Below are 22,866 nucleotides of genomic sequence, written 5' to 3'. Positions count from 1 at the left end.
GCAGCGAAGCAGGACGTTCGTGTCAGCTCGTGCAAACGCAATGCGTACTTCAGGGGCACTGCTTAAGGCATTTTCGGGTTCAGCGTCTGCCTCTTCGTTTATCTTCACGCCGCTATGCGCAAAAATCTACAGGAAAGGGATAAGATGGCTAATTGTTGAAGCAACCGAAGTACGTTCTGCGATTTCTATAGACAAGATGTAATACAGACCTTGCCTCATGATCCAATTGATGGTTTGCAAAGTGGATTTGGCATCAAGGAACATCGTCCAGGCTCGAGGTTGCTCACCGGAAATAAGTCTTATTGACTCCCGGATAGCGACAAGCCCTGTGGCAGTTGATGTAGTTTTATGGTCCACTTTAAAGCGTCGGGCGATATCCATGTCTGGGACGACAAAGGCTGCGGCGGAGGTGTTTAGTGTGGCGGACCCGTGGGGTACACGTGCAGAGAATCACTGTACGTTGTATAAATGTGATGTAGGGTCAGTTGTCCGAGGCCAACAGAAGAAACAAAGTAACGAGTGACTTCGTAATTCCAGGTATCGTAGGACAAACAGGTGGTTTAGGCCAGACTCATGGAGGCACTGCCGGAACGTTCGGCGGATAAAACCTTGATGGTATAATATTCCCATGCCGCGATACCACTCTTGAGAAACTGCACTCGGAGTGAGTGGCGGGTAATACTGATAGTGGGTGCTGTCTGTGTCGGCTAAGCAATCGAAGGTGAACACTAAGTGGCCCGCAGAACACGTATAGACCGATGTGACAAGCCCGAGTCTCTGCGATGGTCCCAAGCATCTTCGTAAGCATTGAGCTTGAACAGTCTCTAGCGTGTTCACACAGCTAGGCCTCATATTGAAGAGCACCGGCGTGCTGTATCGTATGTATCCCACAAATAGAGTATTGTACAATTGAATTAGCGATGATTCTTATGGGCCCCATTTCACTCCGGCCACGTGGCGAAGAACGAGAGCGAAGGCGGGAAAATGAAGTAAAGATGATTAGGAGTGACGTGAAGGGGAGAACTTAAAGTACGAGGGAGAGGGTGAACCATATCATGGCCCTGTTTAGTGATTGAGGCATGGGGTAGGAAAGGAAAGCGATGATTAGGTGAGAGGAAAGAAGGAGAAGGCAGGTAAATATAGCACAGCCTTGTCTGTACAGTAGATCAAGTGAGGGAGAGGAGGAAGGATGTTCTTTTGTGGAGTGAAAAGGTAGAGGTGAGAGCTTCATAATGCCCATTGTGTGTTTAGAAAAAGTGTTTAACGAATTAGAGTAATTGGTACTTTACTACGGGAGATCAGAAGCCGTCCCTTACGAAACCATTGCGTCTATCAGCGTCAGGATTATTCTCAATTAAACATATAACTCGCAAGTACCGATTCGCTGTAACATTGCCTGAATATCAGGCCACAGTCAAAGTGAATTCAAACATCGCTCCTGTTCACATAAATAAATTCACACTTTTGAGACGTCACAGCTTAGCAGTAAAGTTATTTTTGGCGCCAATATATCTCGCCGATTGATACTTACATGCACCACATAAAGCTTTTTTATGAACTGCAGAATTTATCGTGCGCTTTTGAAGCCGTATTCGCAAACGCAGATGCTAGCGGAAACACGTGCGCCCCAACATACTAGCGTTCGCTTTCTTGTGCAAAGAAAAAAACAAAAAATGCAACACCTGCATGTGCTGCTGTTACAATTCAACGACTGAGGCTGGGAGCGCAGCACAGACCAAAGTTTTGCGCTGTCCTTTTTTGCCGCTCCTCGGTAGCATTAATAATTCCCACTGATTTGAGTGACAAGAGGCGTCCAACAGCTGGCTTGAAGAAACGAAGCTTGACGCTAACGAGCAACATACCAGAATCACTGATTAGGTGTAACCTTCCCAAGGAATACTACAGTTGAGGTACGTTTTACGTTATCTGGCTTATTATTAGTAATTGTTGGCGTTTTATGTCCCAATCCATGCATTATTTATTTATGAGAAACTTATTAGTGGAGGGCTCTTAAAAGTTTGACCATCTGGGGTTCTTAATATGTGCTTGAATCTAATCAAATAGGCTTTTAACATTACGCCTCTATGAAAACAGCCGTCGCCAACAGGATTATATCCCGCAACCTTAGAGTCAGTATTCGAACGCTACAACCACCAGACCAGTTCTGTGGTTTACTCTACCGCCATGGTGCTGGCGCATCATTATCACTTAGTTTAGAAGATTATGAGCTGTGTTTATTGGACCTTCTAGGTACTTTCCTTGTGTCGTATGTTAGTACACTGTCGACTGGTTCAGGTACCCTTAAGCAATCTGTTTTCAAAAATATTGTCGCTAATTGACGGTAAGGTTTAAGCTGTCAGGATGTAAATCAATGTGTTCCTCAGAAATAGATCCTTGGCCCATTGCTTTTCTTGTGATTTATTAATGATCTATCTAATACTTTGAGTACTGCAGACTGTATCTTGTATGCAGATGACACGACCGTTTTCACTTGCACAAATAACACCGATGACCTACAACGAAAAATTTATGTTGATCTACAAAATCTAAGTTCATTGGGTCAAAAGAACATGTTAAAGATTAGTCCATCTTAAATCGTTTTTATGGCCTTCTATTCCTTACCGACAGTATTTTCAAAATATATATTTGTCTGTTTGGACGATAACCTATAATGCCAATATCTGATCGCACAAAGTTTCTTAGGGTAATCTTAGACAGGAATATGAAGCTCAATCTTCATGCGCAATCACTTATTTGCAACATAACCTACGGAATACGTGCCATAATCGAAACTTGTATATATTTTCAGCCACATATTATTCATTCCCTTTATCACGCACATATTCACAGCCATATATCTTATTGCATTAGCCTGGGACAACACATATTTCCCCCCCCCACCTCAACCAACTTCACCGCATAAATAATCAAGCACATTGTCTGATGACATTCAGTAATTTCCCAACCAATGCAATGCAACTTTATCAAAATTCAAATATCTATACTCCTCATCACCTATACGAGCTGAAGTTATCTATTGTTATGTATCAGCTTTTCCGCGGTATTCATGACATTATTGTATATAACCTCGTGAATAACAACGATACTAGTTTTTCTGAGCTGCATAATCGCCTTCTGCCGCACTGGCAGAAGGCGATTCACCACCACGTTTATGAGAATCAAGCTATAGAATTCCCTTCCTTACATCATTAAATCATCAAGCGCGGAGCCTGCATTCGAAATCCACATATACTTTTTGAAACAACTGTCTTCATCCTAGCAATTGCTTTTTGTTTGTTATATTGCTTTTTCTGTGTTGTATTTTAACTTCTGATTCTTTTTTTTTGCGATACATTTATCTTTATGTTTGTTGAACATACAAGTATTTCTGATTTTGTATTTATTTTTACACTGTTCATGTCTTTTCTCATCAAAGATACTGTAACCACTGAATGATGTATCCCTTCCTTTTTCATTCACATCTTTTATGTCCCCCCCCCCCCCCGACAGTTTTTAGCTTGGGGATCCTTGTGTATTACCAATCTTTTACACACTTTTTTGTAGAGTAATATTGTCGATATTGAATAAACTTTCAACTTCAACCTTTGAATAAGAATGGTTAGCCCCACTAAAATGTATGGTATGTCATTCCAACAATTTCATATGTTTTCTTGCGTAATCCATATCTGTATATTTCCCCCAAGTTTTCCATGTATTTCTTTAAGAACCTTACGGAAACATATGGAATTGTTGGAATGACTTACGGAACGTGACAGTGAACGAAGGAGGCTTTAACTAATTAGTAGTTCTTCAGCAAAGCACGTCACTGCAGCCAGTGTTCCGACTAATAAAATTGTCTCCGTCAGGCCAACAAATTTTAAAGCCAAGTTTTCTGGTCTAAATATTGGATCCAGAAATGTCCTTCACCGAAGATATCTCATCAGAAAGTACAGTAGACTACCTTTTTTTAACGACTTCATATATATCAAGACTATCAGCCAAATATTTCCTAAAGGGTGTGCTCGGGTAGTGCGTACAGTTCAAGAAGTGTTTACAGGCGCCAGGGAACGCCGTATGTACTATCATCTTAGGCAGCTTGCAAACATCTTTCGCATATTTCGAAGTAACTCTTTATGCTTAACTAGCGTTTACATAATAATCATCCACAAGGCCCTTGCCTTCTTGTGCGGCAAACTTACTTTTATTGTAGTTCACAGATACCACCTTGCGACTATATGACACACGTGAAAACCGACAGATGAAAACACAATCTGATACACAGGTTTTCGGCAAAAAGTTGGGCACAGTACAAAGCAGGGACTAGGGAAGAGAGCGATGACACAGGAGCACAGTCGCAGGTGGAAGTTTCATGGCATTCATGATTTTTTTTTTGTCAAACGGATATAGTAACTCAGGTTTTTTTTTTGTTTTTTACGTGAGGGAAATTGTACCATGTGCCAATTTCGATAGCTATATATACCTGTTGTCTCTTCAATAAACATCCACTTGCGAGCGTTTGCCTGTGTGGCCGTCCTTTTCTGTTGTCTCCGTTCCGCGTACTGCGCCCCACTTTTTGCATTTGGAATTACCCGTTACTAACTAGCCCACATTGCTGTTTTACGGCATGTTTTCTGAAGAAGAGCAAGTCCAAAGAAAGCCTGACCACCGTTTTATAGGTCTACCTATGTTCGCCAAAGGCTTCATACCATCCTTAGTGTGGTAAATTTGAAAGAGTTGATCGGGGATGTCATGTTATGTGGTTTCGCTGTTGATACTTCACATCTGCAAAAAAGAAAAGTTGATTCGCTCTCGAGTTTATCTTTTTGCAAAAGATGTTGCATTGCGTCATTCTCTGCTTCGAAATCTATAAGCTTACACTAAATTACAAATGCTACAAGTGTACAAACCGCTGTAACTTTTGCAAAAGGGAAGCCTTTGCGCGACCCTCGTGTCAAACATATCCATCGCTATCATCACCGTTTTATTTATGGTATTGTCTCAATCATTTTTTGACTCCTTAACAACTATAAGCCAACGGTAATACAGCGAATCCTATGTACAAGAAGAGCAACTTTGCTTTGTTACTCTATCTATACCATAGTCTTACGAACATGAATGTTCCACAACAACTTCCACAAAAGGTGACACTAGAGACTTTTACTTTCATGGCTCTTTAAAATATTCTTATAGTGAATCGTACATTGCTTCGTACCGGTAATTATTTCCAGATAACATTAATAAACAATTGATGTCACTCTGTTGCTGTTTAGAGAGCTCGGTATACATAATGTCAGCTACTAGGCTGTATATCTCACGTAAAAGTGTCGTTAAGAATTACCGATAATGATTCCGAATACGCTTCCCACGTAAGCTGGACAGGACAGCTATAGTGTCGATACCTTTTTTTTTTTCACTTATTAAATTTGTTCCGGGGACCCTCCACGGTGGTCTAGTGGCTAAGGCACTCGGCTGCTGACCCGCAGGTTGTGGGATCGACTCCCGGCTGCAGCCGTTGCATTTCCGATGGAGGTGAAAATGCTTGGAGCTCGTGTGCTTAGATTAAGGCCCACGTTAAAAAACCCCAGGTGGTCGAAATTTCCGGAGCCCTCCACTACGGCGTCTCTCATAACCAAATGGTGGTTTCGGGATGCTAAATCCCAACAATTATTATTAAACTTTGGCCAGGATTATTCATTTAACCTGCTCGTGGTAAGCATCACTCCGTATAACTGAATTCGCATTCCTCCTGTGCAGTTAAGAAGAACCTCGTGTTAGTACAGAGGCATGGCCGATATCAAAGCTGAAAGCTCATCGCCGACGTCCGACAAGGCGAGATATCTTCACCACTTCGAAGGCATCCTGGTGGGCGACATGTTCGAAGAGTCGCGGCTTCGATCAGCCTTTCGTTACGAGCCCAGGGAGGAGGACGTGTTCGTCGTGGGCTTCCCGAAAACAGGCACCACGTGGCTTCATTTCGTGCTGCAGCGCATCGTGAACCATGCGAGCGAAACGCCCGCACAGAGCGCCGCGACGTGCTTGCCTAACGTCGCCTTCCTGGAATTCGCTGGAGGCGAGAAGGTTGAGAAGTTATCCAGGATTCCGGGACTACCACTGGTGATCAAGACGCATCTGCCCTTCGAGAAGGTGCGCTTCTCGGACAAATCCAGGTATATAATGAGGTTGAAAGCTGGGCTATTCGGTGACTGATCTTTATACGGTATGGTGAAGTAACGCACTTTTGACCGGCCCAAAGAGGACAAGTGTCGTGTCCATCTTGTCCTCTTTGTCCTTGTCAAAAGTGTGCTTCTTCACCATAAGGTACATTGACCAGGTATATATGCATCTCGTGTAACGCTGGGGTAGTAATTTTGATTCAAGCATTAGACTGAGCTGCTAGAAAAAGAGACGACAATACAGTTAAATAACGCGTGGGATAAAAAAAAATTCTGAGCAAACTTTTCAAGTGATCACCAAATGAGTTCAGTATTGAAGTTTATTGCCTCGCGAAATGATCGCCTTGAAACTTCATTGAATCTCTCAAAGAAAGCATCCCACAGCAACAACCAGCAGCCACAGATGCGAACTCAAACCTCCTCATGGAAGCGTGGGAGGCTGCGATCACCAAGTGAGGCCTGGTGAGCCAGCTTCATCTAGTAGCCCCAAGACCGGTAGGTGGTCCAGGCCAGATGGTTTCTAGAATAACGGCTCTTCACTAAAAATATTTCAACAGTAAATTTTTCCTCTCTGCCTCGTGCATGAGCAGAGTTACAGGGAATCGTGCCACCGTTCAAGCACTATTCTCCTTCTTCGCGCCTTTTACCTAGAATCATGCAATTATAGCGTGCCCAGTTGTTCCCCCCGTGACTCCATGATTGTGGCACGGCATATATGAAAAGAATGGTGCTTGATAAAGCGACGATGTCACTCATAAACTCACCGTATCGAAAAGTCTACTTGCCACCCACGATTACAAAATTTGGCTGAAATGTTCACAGCAGCTGTTGATGTTTGTACAATGTGTTTTTTCAGAAAGCCCGAGTGATGGCTAAGAACCCCTTTAAAATATCTCGAATGTATAGATAATGCACACGACGAGCTCTAAAGTGGCTGTGGTCAGTATTTCCCATAATTTAATGTAGCGTTTCATATCAATTCACTAGTACATAAATCATCACTTTGCCAAAGCAGTTCCTGGTTGTCGATACAGCATAATATTGGCGCACGCGTTCTCTATTTTCACTTTTGCTTGATTTGGTTTTCGCCCACAAAGCCTATCAGGCATGCTCAGCATGCCTGATGCACTGCAGCTCATTGTAAGAGAAGGTTCCCGAATATTCTAAATTGTCCTGCTAGTATTGCGCCAAGACGCGTACAGTCAAGATTATTCCAGAGGTTGCGCAATGGCCCAGAGATAAGGTTGGAATATTCGACAGCCCATGTATAAATTCCGACGCGCTTCACCGCTTGTCAGTTGACCGACGGCCGACGCTCTTCTTGCTGCTATCAGTGTCAGTGTCTTGCTGTAATCTGATTTTAGTTTTACATGGCCACAAGATCGGCCCGATAAACAGCTTTATCTTTCATTTACAGTCTGCTCCTTCCATACACGTCACGACGCCGTGACAATATGAATCAGTTACCACACCGGTACTGGAGCTGTTTGGTCATAATAAAGTAGTCATGGCTCGTAGCGCTCAAACCCAGCTCCATAGAGTTACTCGTGATTACTCTAGAAGCTGTTTGCGCCGTCGCTTGTCTGTTGCCTAGAGCATCTACTAATGCCGAAGTCGAGCCATGGTTTAGTGAAGGTTTCTGAAAGTTTATACACAAGTTTAAATTTAAGTTGTCTCTATTGAAAATAACAATATTCCTTATACGTGCTATGCAATGCCAAATCAACAAAATACAATTCGTTTTCAAACCTACGTGATTTCATATATTTACAAAGTTAACTGATTACACCAGTATATTTAAGTTGATATCGAAGTTCGAATGTTTTCTTTTATCATATTAGGCGTGTCTCGTACGAAGATTCGAAATTCCACAAATATTAATCCCTGGTCTTCACACATAATTATGCAGAACTGCCCATTTATTTATATTTACACTTGCATTTATGAATTTTATATAGTATGATCATTAGCTAGAACGTAATTATTGAATATGTGCATTAAATTTAGTAAGTGTAACATATGTGTACACCGTCAGCTAGGCTGTTGTCTAATTCCCCTATATATGTACTTCGAGGGAGACCAATGCCAGCTAAATCCACCACGAACCATGCATTGGGTTTGTTTATTTGTGTTTTGTTTTTTCGACCTGGCTGCGCCGGGCTGTGCTATCGCCATTTTCACAGCGTTTCGAACAAACGCTACCACAGCGTTTCGAACAAACGCTATCGAACAACGCTTCAGGCGTTGTTCGATAGAAACAACGCTTCAAGCGTTGTTTGTTAGAAACGCTGTTCGCACGAACAGCGTTTCTAACAAACGCTATCACGGCGTTCTCGATACAATTCGACTATTCGAGAAACCCTCGCGCCGAGGGATATGAATTCCCGCACAGCCGATGCCGCGTCATTTGATCGCCGACGCTCACTAGCGTGCCCGTCGTTTTGCTGGCCACTGCTTCGCCGCCTGTGTATTTTTTTCAGTTGTTAGGGGAGCACAGGTTCGCTCCAATAAACTTGTTTTCCTCATAAACAACTGCGTCGTCCTTTGCTGTGTGACATCTGGTGGAGGTGCGGGGTACATGAACCCTAAGCCATTGCCAAGCCGACAAGCACGCCCAACTCGTGTCAGCCGTCGACAGCAAGGCCTTCAGCCAGAGTTTGGACTGCTCCCGGATAAAAAAAAAGAAAGAAGACGTAAAAACCACAATGATCAACGCAGGCACCATGACCAGCGCTACCAACTCTCCCGTCGTTCTGCAACAACCTCGTGAGCCCCCATCATTCCGAGGATCTCTTGGTAAAGACCCGCAAGAGTGGCTGGAGAAGCTGGAGCGCATCCGCATCTTTAACAGGTGGGATGACGAAGTAAAGTTTCGTCATGTCTTCTTCTATTTGGAGGATGCAGCTCGAACGTGGTTTAAAAACCATGAAGGCTCCCTAACCGACTGGTCTGTCTTTAAGAGCGAATTCCTCAAAACATTCACTACGGTTGTCCAACAAAAGGGTGAACGAGCCACCCTTTTGTTGGAGACGCGAATGCAACACCCTTACGAAGGTATTGTACTGTTCGCTGAGGAGATGCAGATGCTGTTCCGGAGAGCTGACCCCGAAATGGCAGAAGAGAAGAAGGTGCGCTTTCTGATGCGGGTAGTTAAACAAGAGCTCTTCGCTGGACTCATCCGCAACCCCCCTAAGACCGTCGCTGAGTTCGTCACCGAGGCTTCGATGATCGAGAGGACCTTGGATATGCGTTCGCGGCAATACGATAGACCACTCAACACCATTTCGGTGAACCCGGTAAACGCCCCTGGATTGGCGACGGAAGACTTGCGGGAAACCATCCGTGCCGTCGTTCGCGAGGAACTGAGGAAATTGTTCCCAGCAACGCCGCAGCCCCAAGTCGCCTCCCTCACTGACGTCGTCCTCGAGGAGGTTCAGCAAGCACTGGGGAATTCCACGCCGTCAGAAGCATCTTGCGAACGACAAGCGATGACCTACTCCGCTGCTGCTCGTCGACCCCGACCCGTCCCAACCCGTTATCAAGAGGCCCCGCCGTACCGCCGCCCAATGTCGCCCGCCCGACCCCCTGTAACCCGAAACCAGGCGCCCAGGAAGACCGAGGTGTGGCGAACGCCAGATAATCGTCCTCTGTGCTACCACTGCGGAGAGGCCAACCACGTCTACCGCCGCTGCCCGTACGAGAGGCTGGGTTTGCGTGGGTTCTCCGTCAACGCACCCCGCCCGCGAGCCGGCCAGCGCCCATTTGAGATCGAAGAATACCTGTCGAACACCAGCCGTGGACCATCCCGTTTCAACCGTTCGCCGTCGCCCTACCCGTACCAATACCCCAACCGCCGCAGCCATGCTGACTTCGCCCGTGGAAGGTCCCCCAGCCCACGAGGGGGAAACTAAAAGCAGCAACTTCTGAGGGTGAAGTTGCACAACAGCGAGAAAATGAAAACCCTCCAACGACGCAAGACCGTGACTCACGACATGCCCTCATCCCGACGACCCGACGACACCCTGACGAGACCCCCGAAAACGACGACAGCTACGCTGCGCGACGCGTACCCGAAGTAACGAAGCCTGCCGCTGAGAAGACGACGATGACGACGCATAGTGCCCGACCATCAACACGTGCAAGCCGCGATACGACGCCCCGACGCACCCGAAATTCGAGGAAAGCGGCATCCGACGTCCAGTTGTCCATCGACGGCTTTGACGTAGTCGCCCTCATCGACACGGGAGCCGACTACTCGGTCATGAGCGGGTCATTCGCATCCAAGCTAAAGAAAGTTACGACCAGATGGGACGGTCCGCACATACGCACAGCAGGAGGCCACCTCGTGACCCCAAGTGGATTGTGCACATCGCGCGTCACCATAGACGGCACTACGTACCCTGCGGAGTTCGTCATTTTGCCTAACTGCTCCCACGACGTAATTCTCGGAATGGACTTTTTGACGGACAATGGCGCAATAATTGATCTGCAGACCAGGTCAATAACGTTCTCTTCCGATCACTCCACGACGCCGCAGCCGAACCTCGGACACCGTGCTGCTGTAAGGATCGCCGACGATCACGTCACCCTGCCACCCCGCGCAAGCTTGATGATCGCCGTCTATTGTGAAGGTGCTGCTCCTGACGTCGACGCTATCGTGGAAACTGACCAAAGGTTGCTTCTAGACCGCGGTGTGTCTGTCGCAAGAGGCATTGCGCGGTTTAAGCAACGCAGATCCCACGTGTTTTGGTCACCAATTTCACCGAGGAGTACCAGCATCTAAACAAGGGCGCTGCAATTGCGTTCCTCGAAGAAACGCAAGAAGCGAGTCAAGTGATCGCGGTCGCCACCTTTGAACGCGCACGCGCAGATGCTTCCAGGCTGCCATATCCTTTCGACGTGAACCCGGCGCTGTCGCAAGAAAATAGGGACAGATTACTGGAGTTGCTCCGTCGCTACAGCGAGTGTTTTTCCTCGAACTCGAAGTTACGTCAGACACCTTTGGCGAAGCACCGGATAATAACCGAAGATGGAGCCCGACCTACCAGACAGTCACCGTACCGCGTTTCTTTACACGAGCGCGAAGCCATCCGGACTCAAGTTGATAACATGCTCAGCGACGACATAATACAGCCATCAAAAAGTCCGTGGGCTGCGCCGGTTGTACTCGTGAAGAAAAAAGATGTCACTTTAAGATTCTGCGTTGACTACCGGAGACTAAACAAAATCACCAAAAAGGACGTGTACCCCCTGCCACGAATCGACGACGCCCTCGACCACCTCTGCCACGCCAAATACTTCTCATCCATGGATCTGAAGACCGGCTACTGGCAAATTGAAGTGGACGAGAAAGACCGAGAGAAGACTGCATTTATAACCCTGGACAGTCTGTACGAGTTCAAGGTGATGCCGTTTGGGCTGTGCACGGCGCCCGCAACGTTTCAGAGAGTCATGGACACTGTGCTAGCAGGCCTGAAGTGGCACACTTGCCTCGTATACCTCTACGACGTTGTCGTATTCGCCCGGACTTTCGACGAACACCTCACAAGGTTGAAATCTGTACTCGAGGCCATTCGTACGTCGGGGTCAACGCTGAAGCCTGAGAAGTGCCGTTTCGCGTACGAGGAACTCCAGTTCTTGGGTCACGTCGCGAACGCCGCGGGAGTCCTACCTGACCCAACAAAAACATCAGCCATTGCGAACTTCCCAAGGCCTAAAGATAAGAAGGGTGTGCGAAGGTTTCTCGGACTGTGCGCACACTACGGGTGCTTCGTCGCAAACTTCGCACGCATTGCAGAGCCACTCACGCGCCTGACGAAAGAAAGCACCGCTTTCAGCTGGGAAAACGACCAAGAAAAGGCATTTTGCGAGCTGCAACAACGCCTGCAAAACCCGCCCGTGCTCGCTCATTTCGACGAAAACGCCGAAACGGAAATGCACACGGACGCCAGTGATATCGGTTTGGGTGCCGTCCTCATCCAAAAGCAAAGCGGTTACGAAAATGTAATCGTCTATGCAAGCCGTGGTCTGTCGAAGGAGGAGAGAAACTACTCTGCCTCCGAGAAAGAGTGCCTGGCTATCATATGGGCCATTTCATAATTTCGCCCATACGCCTATGGTAGACCGTTTAAGGTTGTGACAGACCATCATGCGCTGTGTTGGCTCGCCAATTTGAAGGACCCCTCTGGCCGTCTTGGGCGATGGAGCTTGCGCCTGCAAGAGTTTGAGTTTACAATATTCTACAAACCCGGCAGGAAACACTCCGACGCCGACTGCCTGTCCCGCGCCCCCGTCGACCCACCACCACAGGACTCCGATGAAGACAGCGCGTTCTTCGGAGTCGTGACAAAGAGCGACCTAGCCGCCCAGCAGCGTGCCGACCTTGACCCCCGCGCCACGATCGACTACCTCGAAGGACGCAACGTCGCCGTGCCTAGGGCGTTTAAGCGCAACTTACCAGCATTCAGCCTCAAAAACTCCATCCTAGTGAAGAAGAATTTCAACCCCGGAACGAGAACGAATTATCTACTTGTCATCCCCGCAGACCTTCGTGACGAAATTTTGGAAGCGTGCCACGACGACCCGTCTTCCGGACATCTCGGAACAGCTCGCACGATTACAAAAATCAAGGCGAAATACTTCTGGCCCCGCCTTGTCACCCACTACGTCCGGAGCTGCCGTGACTGCCAGCGACGAAAAACACCACCGACGAGACCAGCCGGACTTCTGCAGCCGATCGCCGTCCCAACGAGGCCCTTCCAACAGATCGGAATGGACCTTCTGGGCCCGTTCCCTACATCCCGATCCGCGAACAAATGGATTGTCGTAGCGACTGACTACATGACGCGCTACGAAGAGACCACCGCTCTTCCTAGGGGAACTGCACAAGAAGTTACAAAGTTCTTTATTAACCAAATTGTGCTGCGACATGGAGCCCCTGAGGTCCTAATCATGGACCGCGGAACGACCTTCACTGCGGAGCTCATGCAAGGAATCTTACGCTACAGCAACACAGATCACCGAAGAACGACGGTTTACCACCCCCAAACAAATGGATCAACGGAACGGCTCAATAAGACAATCGCAGATATGCTGTCTATGTACGTCGACGTTGAACATAAGACGTGGGACGAAGTCCTCCCGTACGTCACGCTTGCGTACAACGCGGCTATTCAAAAAACCACGCAGATGACACCGTTCGAGCTCGTATACGGAAGACGGCCGACTACGATGCTCGACGCCATGCTTCCGCACGTAGAAGACGACGACCTCAACGCCGACGTCCAAGGATACCTCCAACGTGCGGAGGTGGTGGTGGTGGTAAAAAACATTTATTTCAGAAAAAGTTTACTAGAGAGTGCCGACGCGTGCGGAGGAGGCCCGCCAGCTCGCTCGAGCTCGTATAACGGACCAGCAACTGGTGGATGCCGGACGCTACAATCTCCGACGCCGAGACGCCGAGTACCATCCTGGAGATTGTGTGTGGGTTTGGACTCCCATTCGACGACGTGGACTCAGTGAGAAATTTCTACGACGCTATTTCGGACCCTACCAGATTCTACGACGTGTTGGCGAACTAACGTACGAAGTGATCCCCGATGGGGACTCCCGTACATCACGACGACGCACGCGACCCGAAGTCGTCCATGTGGTTCGCTTAAAACCTTTCTACGGACGATGACGAACTTTTAATTTGTGTGGACTGTCCCTTATGTTAGCATCGGGTCGATGCACTCTTAAAGGGGGGGGGGGGGGGGTAATGCCGCGAACCATGCATTGGATTTGTTTATTTGTGTTTTGTTTTTCCGGCCTGGCTGCGCCGGCCTGTGCTATCGCCGTTTTCACAGCGTTTCGAACAAACGCTACCACAGCGTTTTGAACAAACGCTATCGAACAACGCTTCAGGCGTTGTTCGATAGAAACAACGCTTCAAGCGTTGTTTGTTAGAAACGCTGTTCGCACGAACAGCGTTTCTAACAAACGCTATCACGGCGTTCTCGATACAATTCGACTATTCGAGAAACCCTCGCGCCGAGGGATATGAATTCCCGCACAGCCGATGCCGCGTCATTTGATCGCCGACGCTCACTAGCGTGCCCGTCGTTTTGCTGGCCACTGCTTCGCCGCCTGTGTATTTTTTTCAGTTGTTAGGGGAGCACAGGTTCGCTCCAATAAACTTGTTTTCCTCATAAACAACTGCGTCGTCCTTTGCTGTGTGACATCTGGTGGAGGTGCGGGGTACATGAACCCTAAGCCATTGCCAAGCCGACAAGCACGCCCAACTCGTGTCAGCCGTCGACAGCAAGGCCTTCAGCCAGAGTTTGGACTGCTCCCGGATAAAAAAAAAGAAAGAAGACGTAAAAACCACAATGATCAACGCAGGCACCATGACCAGCGCTACCAACTCTCCCGTCGTTCTGCAACAACCTCGTGAGCCCCCATCATTCCGAGGATCTCTTGGTAAAGACCCGCAAGAGTGGCTGGAGAAGCTGGAGCGCATCCGCATCTTTAACAGGTGGGATGACGAAGTAAAGTTTCGTCATGTCTTCTTCTATTTGGAGGATGCAGCTCGAACGTGGTTTAAAAACCATGAAGGCTCCCTAACCGACTGGTCTGTCTTTAAGAGCGAATTCCTCAAAACATTCACTACGGTTGTCCAACAAAAGGGTGAACGAGCCACCCTTTTGTTGGAGACGCGAATGCAACACCCTTACGAAGGTATTGTACTGTTCGCTGAGGAGATGCAGATGCTGTTCCGGAGAGCTGACCCCGAAATGGCAGAAGAGAAGAAGGTGCGCTTTCTGATGCGGGTAGTTAAACAAGAGCTCTTCGCTGGACTCATCCGCAACCCCCCTAAGACCGTCGCTGAGTTCGTCACCGAGGCTTCGATGATCGAGAGGACCTTGGATATGCGTTCGCGGCAATACGATAGACCACTCAACACCATTTCGGTGAACCCGGTAAACGCCCCTGGATTGGCGACGGAAGACTTGCGGGAAACCATCCGTGCCGTCGTTCGCGAGGAACTGAGGAAATTGTTCCCAGCAACGCCGCAGCCCCAAGTCGCCTCCCTCACTGACGTCGTCCTCGAGGAGGTTCAGCAAGCACTGGGGAATTCCACGCCGTCAGAAGCATCTTGCGAACGACAAGCGATGACCTACTCCGCTGCTGCTCGTCGACCCCGACCCGTCCCAACCCGTTATCAAGAGGCCCCGCCGTACCGCCGCCCAATGTCGCCCGCCCGACCCCCTGTAACCCGAAACCAGGCGCCCAGGAAGACCGAGGTGTGGCGAACGCCAGATAATCGTCCTCTGTGCTACCACTGCGGAGAGGCCAACCACGTCTACCGCCGCTGCCCGTACGAGAGGCTGGGTTTGCGTGGGTTCTCCGTCAACGCACCCCGCCCGCGAGCCGGCCAGCGCCCATTTGAGATCGAAGAATACCTGTCGAACACCAGCCGTGGACCATCCCGTTTCAACCGTTCGCCGTCGCCCTACCCGTACCAATACCCCAACCGCCGCAGCCATGCTGACTTCGCCCGTGGAAGGTCCCCCAGCCCACGAGGGGGAAACTAAAAGCAGCAACTTCTGAGGGTGAAGTTGCACAACAGCGAGAAAATGAAAACCCTCCAACGACGCAAGACCGTGACTCACGACATGCCCTCATCCCGACGACCCGACGACACCCTGACGAGACCCCCGAAAACGACGACAGCTACGCTGCGCGACGCGTACCCGAAGTAACGAAGCCTGCCGCTGAGAAGACGACGATGACGACGCATAGTGCCCGACCATCAACACGTGCAAGCCGCGATACGACGCCCCGACGCACCCGAAATTCGAGGAAAGCGGCATCCGACGTCCAGTTGTCCATCGACGGCTTTGACGTAGTCGCCCTCATCGACACGGGAGCCGACTACTCGGTCATGAGCGGGTCATTCGCATCCAAGCTAAAGAAAGTTACGACCAGATGGGACGGTCCGCACATACGCACAGCAGGAGGCCACCTCGTGACCCCAAGTGGATTGTGCACATCGCGCGTCACCATAGACGGCACTACGTACCCTGCGGAGTTCGTCATTTTGCCTAACTGCTCCCACGACGTAATTCTCGGAATGGACTTTTTGACGGACAATGGCGCAATAATTGATCTGCAGACCAGGTCAATAACGTTCTCTTCCGATCACTCCACGACGCCGCAGCCGAACCTCGGACACCGTGCTGCTGTAAGGATCGCCGACGATCACGTCACCCTGCCACCCCGCGCAAGCTTGATGATCGCCGTCTATTGTGAAGGTGCTGCTCCTGACGTCGACGCTATCGTGGAAACTGACCAAAGGTTGCTTCTAGACCGCGGTGTGTCTGTCGCAAGAGGCATTGCGCGGTTTAAGCAACGCAGATCCCACGTGTTTTGGTCACCAATTTCACCGAGGAGTACCAGCATCTAAACAAGGGCGCTGCAATTGCGTTCCTCGAAGAAACGCAAGAAGCGAGTCAAGTGATCGCGGTCGCCACCTTTGAACGCGCACGCGCAGATGCTTCCAGGCTGCCATATCCTTTCGACGTGAACCCGGCGCTGTCGCAAGAAAATAGGGACAGATTACTGGAGTTGCTCCGTCGCTACAGCGAGTGTTTTTCCTCGAACTCGAAGTTACGTCAGACACCTTTGGCGAAGCACCGGATAATAACCGAAGATGGAGCCCGACCTACCAGACAGTCACCGTACCGCGTTTCTTTACACGAGCGCGAAGCCATCCGGACTCAAGTTGATAACATGCTCAGCGACGACATAATACAGCCATCAAAAAGTCCGTGGGCTGCGCCGGTTGTACTCGTGAAGAAAAAAGATGTCACTTTAAGATTCTGCGTTGACTACCGGAGACTAAACAAAATCACCAAAAAGGACGTGTACCCCCTGCCACGAATCGACGACGCCCTCGACCACCTCTGCCACGCCAAATACTTCTCATCCATGGATCTGAAGACCGGCTACTGGCAAATTGAAGTGGACGAGAAAGACCGAGAGAAGACTGCATTTATAACCCTGGACAGTCTGTACGAGTTCAAGGTGATGCCGTTTGGGCTGTGCACGGCGCCCGCAACGTTTCAGAGAGTCATGGACACTGTGCTAGCAGGCCTGAAGTGGCACACTTGCCTCGTATACCTCTACGACGTTGTCGTATTCGCCCGGACTTTCGACGAACACCTCACAAGGTTGAAATCTGTACTCGAGGCCATTCGTACGTCGGGGTCAACGCTGAAGCCTGAGAAGTGCCGTTTCGCGTACGAGGAACTCCAGTTCTTGGGTCACGTCGCGAACGCCGCGGGAGTCCTACCTGACCCAACAAAAACATCAGCCATTGCGAACTTCCCAAGGCCTAAAGATAAGAAGGGTGTGCGAAGGTTTCTCGGACTGTGCGCACACTACGGGTGCTTCGTCGCAAACTTCGCACGCATTGCAGAGCCACTCACGCGCCTGACGAAAGAAAGCACCGCTTTCAGCTGGGAAAACGACCAAGAAAAGGCATTTTGCGAGCTGCAACAACGCCTGCAAAACCCGCCCGTGCTCGCTCATTTCGACGAAAACGCCGAAACGGAAATGCACACGGACGCCAGTGATATCGGTTTGGGTGCCGTCCTCATCCAAAAGCAAAGCGGTTACGAAAATGTAATCGTCTATGCAAGCCGTGGTCTGTCGAAGGAGGAGAGAAACTACTCTGCCTCCGAGAAAGAGTGCCTGGCTATCATATGGGCCATTTCATAATTTCGCCCATACGCCTATGGTAGACCGTTTAAGGTTGTGACAGACCATCATGCGCTGTGTTGGCTCGCCAATTTGAAGGACCCCTCTGGCCGTCTTGGGCGATGGAGCTTGCGCCTGCAAGAGTTTGAGTTTACAATATTCTACAAACCCGGCAGGAAACACTCCGACGCCGACTGCCTGTCCCGCGCCCCCGTCGACCCACCACCACAGGACTCCGATGAAGACAGCGCGTTCTTCGGAGTCGTGACAAAGAGCGACCTAGCCGCCCAGCAGCGTGCCGACCTTGACCCCCGCGCCACGATCGACTACCTCGAAGGACGCAACGTCGCCGTGCCTAGGGCGTTTAAGCGCAACTTACCAGCATTCAGCCTCAAAAACTCCATCCTAGTGAAGAAGAATTTCAACCCCGGAACGAGAACGAATTATCTACTTGTCATCCCCGCAGACCTTCGTGACGAAATTTTGGAAGCGTGCCACGACGACCCGTCTTCCGGACATCTCGGAACAGCTCGCACGATTACAAAAATCAAGGCGAAATACTTCTGGCCCCGCCTTGTCACCCACTACGTCCGGAGCTGCCGTGACTGCCAGCGACGAAAAACACCACCGACGAGACCAGCCGGACTTCTGCAGCCGATCGCCGTCCCAACGAGGCCCTTCCAACAGATCGGAATGGACCTTCTGGGCCCGTTCCCTACATCCCGATCCGCGAACAAATGGATTGTCGTAGCGACTGACTACATGACGCGCTACGAAGAGACCACCGCTCTTCCTAGGGGAACTGCACAAGAAGTTACAAAGTTCTTTATTAACCAAATTGTGCTGCGACATGGAGCCCCTGAGGTCCTAATCATGGACCGCGGAACGACCTTCACTGCGGAGCTCATGCAAGGAATCTTACGCTACAGCAACACAGATCACCGAAGAACGACGGTTTACCACCCCCAAACAAATGGATCAACGGAACGGCTCAATAAGACAATCGCAGATATGCTGTCTATGTACGTCGACGTTGAACATAAGACGTGGGACGAAGTCCTCCCGTACGTCACGCTTGCGTACAACGCGGCTATTCAAAAAACCACGCAGATGACACCGTTCGAGCTCGTATACGGAAGACGGCCGACTACGATGCTCGACGCCATGCTTCCGCACGTAGAAGACGACGACCTCAACGCCGACGTCCAAGGATACCTCCAACGTGCGGAGGTGGTGGTGGTGGTAAAAAACATTTATTTCAGAAAAAGTTTACTAGAGAGTGCCGACGCGTGCGGAGGAGGCCCGCCAGCTCGCTCGAGCTCGTATAACGGACCAGCAACTGGTGGATGCCGGACGCTACAATCTCCGACGCCGAGACGCCGAGTACCATCCTGGAGATTGTGTGTGGGTTTGGACTCCCATTCGACGACGTGGACTCAGTGAGAAATTTCTACGACGCTATTTCGGACCCTACCAGATTCTACGACGTGTTGGCGAACTAACGTACGAAGTGATCCCCGATGGGGACTCCCGTACATCACGACGACGCACGCGACCCGAAGTCGTCCATGTGGTTCGCTTAAAACCTTTCTACGGACGATGACGAACTTTTAATTTGTGTGGACTGTCCCTTATGTTAGCATCGGGTCGATGCACTCTTAAAGGGGGGGGGGGGGTAATGCCGCGAACCATGCATTGGATTTGTTTATTTGTGTTTTGTTTTTCCGGCCTGGCTGCGCCGGCCTGTGCTATCGCCGTTTTCACAGCGTTTCGAACAAACGCTACCACAGCGTTTTGAACAAACGCTATCGAACAACGCTTCAGGCGTTGTTCGATAGAAACAACGCTTCAAGCGTTGTTTGTTAGAAACGCTGTTCGAACGAACAGAGTGTCTAACAAACGCTATCACGGCGTTCCCGATACAATTCGGCTATTCGAGAAACCCTCGCGCCGAGGGATATAAATTCTCGCACAGCCGATGCCACGTCATTCGAACGCCGACGCTCACTAGCGTGCCCGTCGTTTTGCTGGCCGCTGCTTCGCCACCTGTGTATTTTTTTCAGTTGTTAGGGGAGCACAGGTTCGCTCCAATAAACTTGTTTTCCTCATAGACAACTGCGTCGTCCTTTGCTGCGTGACAATATGGACTTCGAGGGAGACCAATGCTAGCTAAATCCCAGTTATTTAGGACGTCGTCAATGAAACCCTAACGTGTGGCAGCTTCATACGGTGATAAGCGAATTTCTCTTAACCCTAACGAGTCTATCACATTCCGAAAAGAGGATCCAATTCAGTCACGCACTTTCTAGAAGGTTGTGTTTGTTAATGTGTCTTTGCCAATGCGCTCAAGGCCTGTGTTTGTGTCAATCGAACAGGTATGTCTACGTGCTTCGGAACCCGTACGACACCTGTGTGTCGTACTACCACCAGGTGCAACAAAAAGCCCAAGGTTGCGGTGACCTGACCTTCGACGAGTTCTTCGAGCAGTTCATAGACGGATGGATTCACCCGAACGATTACTTCGATCACCTGGCGTCCTGGTTCGCGCACAAGGCGAGACCTAACTTTCTGTGCATAGCGTACGAGCACATGAAGAAAGATCCTCGTTCGGGTATTCAAAAAATTGCTGCATTTCTCGGGAAGGAAATCAGCGATGATGCAGTACTGAATGAAATTGTACAGGTATGTCGTGAACTTATTCCACTGAAGTAGATGTGCTCATTTAAGAAAAAAAATTCTCTAATTTAAAAATTATTTGTAGAATAAGATGTAACCTTCGAGCGCTCAACCCATAATTCTTCATTGCACTCAAGAGCGAAGCAATGAAATAGCAGTTGTAATTGTCACCATCGTCATCATAAGACGCAATAACATTAATTAGGGCAGAAAAAAATTTAATATACAGAATATCGATGGCGAGCACGATTTTTGATTATGTTAGTTAATTGCAAATAATCGTGTTACGGTGCAAGTTCTGTAGCTCACACGCTATCGCTTTTCCATAAAGCCTCACGGCCAACGCCAACAAACCACTGAAGTTTGTTTATTTGTTTTTTGTAGTTTTGTTTGCATAAATACTGCATGTTCAGATAAGGGATTAGGGTTGGGGACTTGCTTTACAATCTGATCATTGAAATACCGTAGATGTGTGGGGTTTATGGAATCCGCTTAATTCGTATGGTAATATATATTTTATCCGTTTTGTTTTGTTTTTCCACAATATAGACTGTATCTCCGGATATTATGAAAAGAGCCTTCGCCGAAGCCCTTTCTGCAAGGCAACAAGAGAAGTCTGTCAAAGGCCGTCCCCCGAACGGAGCTTCAGACGACTCGTCCGACGGAGCCAGAAAGCTCAAAGGAGGCAGCCTCGTGAGGACAGCGACTGTCGGCGACTGGAAAAACCATTTCTCAGCCTCTCAGATTGAGCGTATGAAAGCCAAAATGGCATCCAAGACTGTCGGCTTTCGAACAGATCTGGAGGTTTTGTGGAAGGACGCCAATCTGCCGTGAATGGTCAATTCAACATGCACCACAAAAAGCAATTCAGCAAATTCGCGCATGCCCACATGCGTCCTTCTGGAATGAATTTCGGTTAACAATATCACTAATGAATTCTTGTTGGAAATCAAATATATTGATTTCGTAGAAAGGAGAGAATACGAACGCATGGTGCGAGGGACGGGGGCGTAACATGAAGTGGCTAAGGTACTCGGCTGCTCAACCGCAGGTAACGGGATCGAATCCCAGCTGCGGTGGCTGCATTTCCGATGGAGGCGAAAATACTGCTGGTCCCTGTGCTTAAATTTGGGTGCACGTCAAAGAACCCCAGGTGGTCGAAATTTTCGGCGCACTCTACTACGGCGTCTCTTGTAATCATATGGTGGTTTTGGAATGTTCCACGTATCAATCAATCAATAAATAAAAAAAAGCAGTAAACATGTCTGACAGTACAAATTCGCACGCTACTGGTGCATCTTGAAGTGATAATTTCTTATAGACGTATCTTTTTTACAGCTGAGTGTGTAAAATTTTTTGCGGACAATGCCACCGTCTCCACGAGTGGGACTAGAAGCTTCGCTAAAAAAGCGGCTCAAGGATTTCCATTTTCGCATTCGCATCACGGATCAAATGTAAACCTCTCAATTTAGATATTCATTAAATGGTTCAGATGCGCTATTTTTTGCTTCTTCCTGTCGATTGAGAGCGAGGACGCCTCGAAAAAGACAGATTTAACGCGTTGTCATACTAAACCAGTTTGCATTTAAGTTCGCTTTCTTTTACTTTACACAAACTGTTATTTTTTTACGCAGCTCTGATATATAACTTCTTTCTAAAACAAATTCGCAGAATATTCTATGAGAGACCGAAAGTTTTTTTATGACACATCTGAATGAACTGGTGTCCTTTCTTATGCTTTCATTTCCAAGCTATTGTTCTTTATTTTGTTTTCTCGCGCTTCTGCACGAGACTGCACGAGACTGCACGAGCTCGACCCTTCACTACAACTCCGGCCTCCACCCGGCCTACATCAACGTGCAGCTTCGCTTCTCTATGGCCTTTGGCAGGGAGTTGCTTTCACGAGGCTCTGCGCAATGCACTGGAACTCATCAATTCAGAAGAATTGATTGATTGATATGTGGGGTTTAACGTCCCAAAACCACTACATGATTATGAGAGACGCCGTAGTGGAGGGCTCCGGAAATTTAGACCACCTGGGGTTCTTTAACGTGCACCCAAATCTGAGCACACGGGCCTACAACATTTCCGCCTCCATCGGAAATGCAGCCGCCGCAGCCGGGATTCGAACCCGCGCCCTGCGGGTCAGCAGCCGAGTACCTTAGCCACTAGACCACCGCGGCGGGGCATCAATTCAGAAGAAAGACTAGGTAAATGGGCTGTGTTTTCTGACTCAAAACCAGCGTTACAGTACCTGATATCAGTTCTCCGACGC

At 48.9% G+C, this 22,866-nt stretch overlaps 2 protein-coding genes across 2 annotated transcripts in view; one reads left to right on the top strand and one right to left on the bottom strand.

Annotated features, from left to right (window-relative positions):
- Positions 1 to 22,866, bottom strand: part of LOC142793044 (uncharacterized) — a 121,997-nt gene that overhangs the window by 28,150 nt on the left and 70,981 nt on the right. The gene's annotated exons all lie outside the window — the stretch shown is intronic.
- Positions 1,731 to 21,853, top strand: LOC142796467 (sulfotransferase 1C3-like). Its single transcript, XM_075887175.1, has 4 exons — positions 1,731 to 1,910; positions 5,755 to 6,167; positions 20,291 to 20,597; positions 21,141 to 21,853. The coding sequence occupies exons 2-4, from the start codon at positions 5,785 to 5,787 to the stop codon at positions 21,423 to 21,425; spliced, it is 975 nt and encodes a 324-aa protein (XP_075743290.1). The 5' UTR covers positions 1,731 to 1,910; positions 5,755 to 5,784; the 3' UTR covers positions 21,426 to 21,853.

This window comes from Rhipicephalus microplus, chromosome 2, assembly GCF_043290135.1.
Source record: "Rhipicephalus microplus isolate Deutch F79 chromosome 2, USDA_Rmic, whole genome shotgun sequence".
NCBI lineage: Eukaryota > Metazoa > Arthropoda > Arachnida > Ixodida > Ixodidae > Rhipicephalus > Rhipicephalus microplus.
This window is presented reverse-complemented; position numbering and strand designations above follow the sequence as displayed.